Source organism: Pipistrellus hanaki, assembly GCF_964339955.1.
Source record: "Pipistrellus hanaki genome assembly, chromosome: 3".
NCBI classification, from domain to species: domain Eukaryota; kingdom Metazoa; phylum Chordata; class Mammalia; order Chiroptera; family Vespertilionidae; genus Pipistrellus; species Pipistrellus hanaki.
This window is the reverse complement of record NC_140505.1, coordinates 140,148,379-140,156,907: the sequence shown is the minus strand read 5'-3', so window position 1 is coordinate 140,156,907 and position 8,529 is coordinate 140,148,379. Positions and strand designations below refer to the sequence as shown.

The following is an 8,529-nucleotide window of genomic DNA, read 5'->3' as shown; positions in this document are numbered from 1 at the left end:
ACAGGGAAAGGATAAAATAGGAAAAAAGAAAAGATTCTCATTTTTTCCTCACTCCCCCTCCCCCCAATTGAGAAGGCAGATTTACAGCCGTGGTTTGGGGAGGGGGTGGTGAGCATAAGGAAGACAGATCTGCAGTTCTGCCCTCTGAGTGTCTGGGTACTTAGCTTTAACTCCCCCATTAGCATCAATCCCCATCTTGCTGCCCATCCGTCTTCTGACATCAGCTCCTTCCCCTTTCTGTAGTCCAGGCTTTCTGACCCTAAGTGGCTCTTAAAGGGCCAGTCTAGACCCTTCTATCCTTCCCTTCTCCCTCTCTAAGCAGCACAGTCTGGTGTGTGTGTATGTGCGTGCCCGGCTTGCTTGTGTGTGCTTTGCGGGGAGAGCTCTTCCCTAGCTCTCTCTGTTCTCTTTAGACGCCCCCTCCCCTTATATTGGGGACCCCATTTTTGTTCACTACTTACCCAAGCCCAGAGCAAGCCCTCTGACTGGGCTGGGGTCACAGCGCGAGGCTGTTGGAGCTGAGTGCTGGGGAAGGCATATGGATCCCTGGACAGATCCTCTTTCCTCCCTCATTTCCTGGAGGCCCAGGGCCAGGGTTTTTTAAATCCCCGCCAGCGGTGGGGGTGGGCTGGTTGGGGGTTGAGGCTCCTAGGAGATGCCCCAGCTCCACATTCCTAGCCTCCTTTCCCAGGGACCCAGGCTGTGATGTGTGGGGGTGGGGGTGGAAGATTTAAAATCTTTCTCCCCGTGAGGGAGGTGACTTGCCAAAGAAACCTGCCTCTGAATTTCCTGGCAATTTTTCTATTTCTCAGCAACTGAGCTTAGGGCAGCAGAGGGGAAGCTGGTTTCTCCTGATTTCTCTCTATCTCCTGCAGAAATGCTGTAACTGCACTCCGGGGGCTATGTGAATGCCGGATGCTTGGAAAGTTCCTCTCCCATCTGCCTTCAATCCTTTCTGCTGCAAAGATCTGTGGTCCTCCGAGGGGCTCTCCAGGAGTCAAGCCCCTGCCTGATATGTGAAACTCATTCTCCACCTCCCTCAGGGCTCCCTTCTCTGGCTCAGGATGAGAGGGAGAGGGTGGGTGAGGGCCTTGGGAAAGTGGCCAGGCTAAAAATAGGGGCTCCCAACTGCACCCCTCAGCCCCTTATTTATCACCTTCCAAACCTCACTCTCCAAGAAGCATAAATACGTATTCCTAATTCCTGAAGGCCAGCCCTGCTCTCATAAATTTGACTGGGGAGATGGGCAAGGGGGAGGAGTGAGTGTATGGGGAATGGGGAGCCGGCTGCAACCTTGGGGAAGTACAACGTCTGCAGGTGCAGGAGGCACTGGACTGTCCCCCTCTGGCCAGCGCCTCCGGGTCTTCACTGAGGGGAGGGATGGCTGCTTCTCTCAATAGTCCCTCTGGGGCTTAGACTTTTCTCACTACCCCTGGCCCCGCAAACAAAACCACCTTAGTGCTGTCTTCTCCGTCAGTTCTCATCCTCCTCCCTCTCTTCTTTGTGATCGCCTTCTAGTTCTCCTTTCCTGCTCTCTCGCACCTCTCTATTGAGCTTTCCCCTACGTCCATGGTCGGCTGTATTGAGCTTTCCCCTACGTCCATGGTCGGCAAACAGCGGCTCGAGAGCCACATGCGGCTCTTCCACAGCCTGAGTGAGACTATTTTGAAGAAGTGGCGTTAGTAGAAGTTTAAGTTTAAAAAACTTGGCTCTCAAAAGAAATTTCAATCGTTGTACTGATGACATCTGGCTCTGTTGACTAACGAGTTTGCCGACCACTGCCCTAAGTCTTTGCTCCTCTCACCCTCGCCCTTTCAGAGCCATTGTCTGAAGAGCGGATTTCCCGTCTTATTCCATCTGGATAATGCTGCTTAGCAAGGAGCCTCTCAGCTCCCGCATCTCCCCGCTTCAGCCCTTTCTTTTCAATGTCCTTTCTCCTCCTCACCTCACCTCCCTTTTCACTCCCCCAGTCTTTTCTCCTCAGCCTTTTTTTTTTTTTTTTTTTAATCATCCCTTTGGCCTCCTCAGTTTCCCCTTAGTTCTTCGGCTCAGTATCCTCTCTCCCTCTTCCATCGTCTCTTCTTCCCCCCTCCCCCCCCCACTCTCACCCCTCAGATTCCGCCGCCCATAGGTACCCCTCCACACACCCCCTCGGCTTCAGTCCCCCCATCTCCCCCTCCCGCTGGGTGGAGGAGGAGGGAGGGGGCGCTGAGGCACAGATAGCGGGAGCGCGGTGCTGAGGGGAGGGAGAGCGAGGAGAAAAGGGGGAGAGGGGGCGGAAGCCGCGGCGAGGGGAGGGGCGTCCTCGCTCCCCGGCGGCGCCCCCTTCCCCGCAGTCACTGAGCCGTAAATCAGGGCCGAGGCAGCTTGGCCAATGGCGGAGTGACTCGTAAATCGGCCTGTCAAGCTCAGCCAATGAGACGCGGCGCTAAATCAAGTCCTGTCAGCGCTCAGCCAATGAGAGGCCCGGAGCTGACCATAAATCTGCCTGAAAGAGACAGCGGCGGAGAGAGAGTGTGCGGGCGAGCGAGAGCGGCGCGGGCGGGGGCGCGGGCGGCGGCGGGAGGGACGGCGGGCGGGGCGCGAGCGGAGCGGGTGCAGGAAGGCGGGCGGAGCGGGAGGAGGGAGAGAAGGAGCTTATGCGTAAAAAGGCGACAACATAGGTACTAAGAGGTGAAGACAGCCTGCAGGACAGACGGACAGATGGAGAGAGACAAAGAGAAGCCTTGAGAGACAGCGTCAGGAAGCCAGGGAGAGGGCTCGGGCGGGAGGCAGACAGATAAAGGAGACAGACACTGACTCACACTCAGGCCCTCCCCCCCCCCCGCACAGACTTCCCCAGACACGCGTGGGCTCCGCATCGTGACGGACTTAAGGCTGGACTCATGCGCACAATGTACACCCAAAAGAGAGGAAGCCTGAGAGGGAATCTCTGTCTCTTTTCCCTCGGCTCTAATGAAATTAGGTTGGGGTGGGGGAGGCCCCCCCCAAACCCAATTTCGATGTATGACCTGTGGAAAGTGAGGGAGGAAGGGGGTGCTTTCTTGCTAAGATCTGTCCTCTCAGTCTCAGACTCCAGGGTGCCTTTTTGTGTCCCTTTGAGTCATCCCCCCCCCCTCCCCAGGGACTGATAATTGGGAATTCCCTCCTGAGGTCTAACTTCAACCCCTATTGCTGTCCATTTCTACTCACTAACACTTTTAAATTGCTTTCATGGAATGTGAAAACGGGACACTTCACAAACCTTCAGAGAATTGTCAACTTTCAGAATCTTAGAAGGTATAATACTTTTAGAGGTTAATTGGTCACTTGATTTTACTTTTATTGTTTTGTTGTTTTTAAAATATATTTTAATTGATTTCAAAGAGGAAGGGAGAGGAAAAGAGAGATAGAAACATCAGTGATGAAAGAGAATCATTGATTGGCTGCCTCCTGCTCACCCTACACTGGGGAATTGAGTCAGAATCCCAGACATGTGCCCTGATATAGGAATCAAACCAGGGACCCTTCAGTCTACAGGCTGACATTCTATCCACTGAGCCAAACCAGCCAGGGCTTATTGTTTTTTAATCCTCACGTGAGGATATTTTTTCCATTGATTTTAAGAGAGTGGAGGGAGGGGGAGAGACAGAAAGAGAGAAACATTGATGTGAGAGAGACACATTGATTGGTTGCCTCCTCCACACACCCAACCAGGGCTGATCATGAGCCTGCAACTGAAGTGCATGCCCTTGACCTGCATGGACAGAACCTGGGACCCTTCAGTCTGAGGTCTGACGTTCTATCCACTGAGCCCAACTGGCTGGGGTGAGTCTCGTTTTAGAAAGGCTGCTGTTAGACACCTGGGCTGGTACTGACTGAGGTCAGACTCTCTGCCCTCAAATCATGGTCATACCACTTAATAGCCTTTTGACTTTGGACAAATTGCTTAACCCAGATTGTGTTGCTTTTTATTTTTCATTTGAAAACAAGATATTATGATAGATGCCTTATGGTAAATTTTGTGGGGATTACACAAAATATATTTACAGGATTTAGGACATTACTGGGGCACATAAAAGAGGGCACTCTCCCCTTATGTTTGTACAGATAATGAAGCCTGAGGCCCAGAATGGTCAAGGGGCCTGCCCAGAGTCACAGAGCTAATTATCAGGGACCCTGGACTGACCCTGGTCTCTCCACTTCTGGGCACATGCTGTTTTTGGTCCTTGTTCACTCGGCCTGCCTGGGCCCCTCCCTCAGTAGCTTGAACGCCTGAACTTGATTCGGCTTAGGCTGCTGTGGTTTTTGTGCAAGAGGACACTTCAGAAGCACATGTTCCAGATTAGGAGGCAGGATTCCTGGGCCCTTGGAGTACAGTGGTGCCTCGTATAACGAACGCCTCGCACAGCGAACTTTGGACAGGTTTTTCATGAAACCATCGGCCAAAAAGCAGAAAATGGATGAAGATGTGCAAGATTCGGTAGACTCTACTTAGTCTGTCTTAAAATTAAAAAAATGTGTGTTTTTTTTTAAAAAAAAAATTATGTTTTTAGATGTATCTAAATAAAAATATGTCATCTTAGCATTTTTTTTTATGTCGTCTTAGCATATTTTATGCTACAGAACGAATTATTTTTTTAACATGTATTGTTATGGGAAAACGCGTTTCACATAACGAACTTTTCGCATAACAAACTTGCTCCTGGAACGAATTAAGTTATGTTAAATGTGAGCATATAGATCTGTCCACCCCACTATCTCTCTCTGGAGTTGACTTTGTTCTCTCAGTCCATGGCCTTGGGGGTGGGGAGGGGACAGCATACAGCCAGAGCAGTGTTGCTGTCGACATGACTCACCTTCCACCCTGAATGCCCACCCTGACCCACCACCCTAACCAAGTACTGTGCACAGTAAACATCTCATGAGTAATACATGTATAATTAATTCCTTACTTTTCTCCCTACATTTGAGGAAGAGCGAGGGGTGCAGATACCGGGGTCTCCACCCCTGCTGGCGGAGAGGGGAGCGGGGATCTCTGAGAACGCCCAGTCCCTCTGACGCCGCCTGTCCTCCACAGGGAAGCCAGAGAGAAAAGGCAGAGAACCAGCGTCACCTGGTGGTCACAGGTGCTGTAGGTGGAGAGTGTGCCTGCAGTCGGGGACAGGATGCTGGGCCGTCTGGAGGAAGGGCATGGCATGATTTCCCCTAAGCCTGGCCCCTGAGCCCTCTTAACGAGGGTCTCTGTTCTGCTTTCATAACCCAGGCAGACAAGAGCAAGTCCGGGGGAAGTGAGGGGTCAGGTGAGTTAGCGCCAACCAGTGTGACCCTGCTAGGGCAACTAGAACTGTCATTGCTTCTGCTGAGCTCAGTTTCATTTCCACCGCGAGAGTCCTCCCCGTGGTCATTCTCGTTGGATACACGAAGAGTCAGGGGGCTAGCCTCACTTGAAGTGGTTATCAAAGCTGAATTAAAAAAATTTTGTTTTGAACTGCAAAACATCCGTTTGCAGGGATGAGGGGGATCCTGGCAGCAGTAGTTAGGGGTAGGAGCCATTTCTGAGAAGTTAAAAAAAGGCAGGCTGCCGAAACCGGTTTGGCTCAGTGGATAGAGCGTCGGTCTGCGGACTGAAAGGTCCCAGGTTCGATTCCGGTCAAGGGCATGTACATTGGTTGCAGGCACATCCCCAGTAGAGGGTATGCAGGAGGCGGCTGGTCGATGTTTCTTTCTCATCGATGTTTCTGACTCTCTATCCTTCTCCCTTCCTCTCTGGGGGGGGGGGGGGGGAAAGGCAGGCTAATCCTCTGAAACCAAACTCACATGTTTGTGTTTTTTTTAACCTGAAAACTCCTCAGCTGAAGACATAGCCATGTCTTAGGCCTACTACTTCCTGCTCCTGCTCTGACCTGGGTCCCCCCCAAACACTTCACTATTAAATTCCAGCTGCAAACCAACACTGGCCTATTTCCTTCTCCCCCAAAGACCACATCTGAGCATTAAAAGGATGGCATTCGTTTATTAATAATGAATAATGCACCTTGGGCAGCCTGGGGCTGAAACACTGAGCAAGGGACGGAGCGGTCCGGCTTGGGGGTCAAGGGGAGGTTCCCCGTGAAAATGCGCACAGGTTTTCCTTTCATCTGCTCCATGCCAGCTGGCCGCTCTAGTCCTGGATGAAACAGCCTCAGGTTCCGGTGCCGAGCCCAGTTCTAACGGAGCTTACGGAAACTCTGGAGCCGACGGAAACTCTGGGGGCCTCGTCGCAGCACGGAGGCGTACGCTTGGCGGAACTGGCGGTTCATGGCTGCGTAGAGCACGGGGTTGATGCACGCGTTGAGCCAGGTGAAGTTGGCGGCAAGCATGTGGAGAACCCGGGGAGCCCGGACCTTGGCATCCAGGATGTTGAGCAGCAAGAAAGGGATGTAGCACAGGGTAAAGCAGATGAACACAGCAAAGCACATCCGAGTCACCTTCCCAAACTCTGATGGAGAGTCCTGAGCTTTTTGGGCTCCTTTCGCCGGCCTGGTCTTGGCAGGTGCCTCCTCCGGAGGGCTTTTCTCTGCCGTCTGCTGAGCTGCCTTGCCGCTGCTCTGGTCCCCCACTTCTGACGAGTCTCCTTCCAAGGTCTGGGTGGTGGCGGCACTGGCTGGCTCAGATGAGATCCCGTCGCTGGGCCTTCCTGAGGCCACCCCGCTGTCCAGCTCCTGGAAGCGACCCGGCACGGCTTCCTCCGCGCCAGCCACGTGGTGGGAGCGGACGCTGGCCTGGTGCAGCTTGTACTGCGCCAGCGTCTGTGCCGCTCGCTTCACCTGGCGGTGGATGAGGCAGTAGAAGATGCCGACGCTGCTGAGCCCAAGCACAAAGTAGAAGCCCAAGAGGATGGTGGTGTAGGGTCGGCCTCGGATGCGGTCAAAGCTGCAGGTGCAGACGACGGGCACCAAGATATAGACGTTCCAGAGCGGGGCAAAGCTGGCCGCCCCCGCCACCCAGGTGCCCACCAGAGCCAGCGCTATCCCCTTGGCGCTGAACACTTGGGGAAAGAGCTTAGGGCGGGCAATGAGGAGGTAGCGTCCCAGGGCGATGAGGCAGAGGGTGAGGATGGAGACGGAGTTGGATGTGAAGAGGAGGAACCCAAACACCCTGCAGAAAGTGGCGCCAGTCCTCCAGTGCAGGTGGAGGTAGGTGTCCACGGAGAAGGGCTGCAGAAGGGTGCAGTAGAGCAGATCGGCCACCGTGAGGTTGGCGATGAGCAGGTTGAAGTGGGTACGGAGCTTGGGCTGGATGGCCAAGGCCAGCAGGGTGAGCACGTTGCCCACGGTGCCCGTCACCACCACCACCACCCCCCAGACAACTGCCACGTAGCGATAGCCCACCACAGACTCATGGTAGCAGGAGAAGTTGGCATCAGAGGTGTTCCACATGATGGAGGCTGAGGGAGTGAGAGGACGAGGAAGAGGGAGTCAGAGCTTGGCTTTGAACTTAGATCTCCTGAACTGCTCTGGTCCCCTGGGCACCAGCCACCTGAGCCATTCCCAGGCCTCTTCGTCTCAAGACTCCCGACCCTGTTAGTCCTTTCCCGTTCTCAATGATTCTCCCAAGTTCTTATCTAAATATCTCAATCTCTGTACACTTCAAACTCTGGGCCTTATTCCATATCTATCCACATACTCTTCGTAACCCCAGTCCCTCCAACATCTTTCATTTCTCCCCTTTCCTCTAAGGCCACCCAGGAGTCCCCTGTCTGTATCCAGGACACTGCCTTAGTTCTCTCTGCTGCTCCTTGCTACACACACATGCTGGCCTCAGTTTTTTTCTCTCTTTTCTTTTTCCTGTTTTTACCACCTCTGAGATGCAGAGACAGAAGAAGAAAAGGACACCCACCACAAAATTACTCACCCGAGTCTCCCAGCCTTCAATTCTCTCGCCAATGGGAGAAGAAATCAAACTCACTCCAAGGGCAGTCAGGCTTCAAACAGGAGGAGCCCTGCTTTCCGGTCTCTTATACTAGGCTGAAAGCATAAGAAACTCCTCACTTACCCAACCTGGGCTACTTCCTTCCTCATCTCTGGTTCTGCTTGTTCTGTTCTAGCTAGTGAAATCTGGGCTTCTCTGTTGAAATTCCCCTGCTACTAACCCCAAAGCCATATAAATTCTTTCCTTTCTCCTTTCTGATGCCCACGCTCCGTTTCCTTCCTCTCTTTGCATAGCAGAGCACCCATAAGGTCATTGCCAAGAACTGCTGAGGTATGGAGACAGAGCACCAGGACATCCGGCCACTTCTCAAGGGGCCATTCCGGGTACCCCAGAGGCCTTGACTTTGTTTTTGGGGAGTACTGCCTTCCCTCTCTCCACGACTTGGTGATGGTTCAAGTCAGAGTCCCATGTGATATCCTAGCACAGGTAGGCCATTTGAGACAAAGGGAACAGGTGCAGAGAGTCACAGAGGTTTAAGTAGAGGTGAACGAAAAGTGTGAGGTAAGAAACAACAGAGAAGATCCTAGAGAGGAGAGCAAGGTTGAGATCAAGAAAGGCCTTGTTGCCAAAACCGGT

General features: G+C 52.9%; 1 protein-coding gene across 1 annotated transcript; it reads right to left on the bottom strand.

Annotated features, from left to right (window-relative positions):
- Positions 1–5,976: 5,976 nt before the first annotated feature.
- On the bottom strand, positions 5,977–8,529 carry GPR84 (G protein-coupled receptor 84). Its single transcript, XM_084879643.1, has 2 exons — positions 7,876–8,529; positions 5,977–7,408 (listed from the first exon to the last, which is right to left on the bottom strand). Exon 2 carries the CDS (start codon positions 7,398–7,400, stop codon positions 6,189–6,191), a length of 1,212 nt encoding a protein of 403 aa, XP_084735769.1. The 5' UTR covers positions 7,401–7,408; positions 7,876–8,529; the 3' UTR covers positions 5,977–6,188.

What these genes read in the sequence shown, in the direction of transcription:
- GPR84 (XM_084879643.1), bottom strand. Translation starts at nt 7,400, where the DNA reads ATGTGGAACACCTCTGATGCCAACTTCTCCTGCTACCATGAGTCTGTG.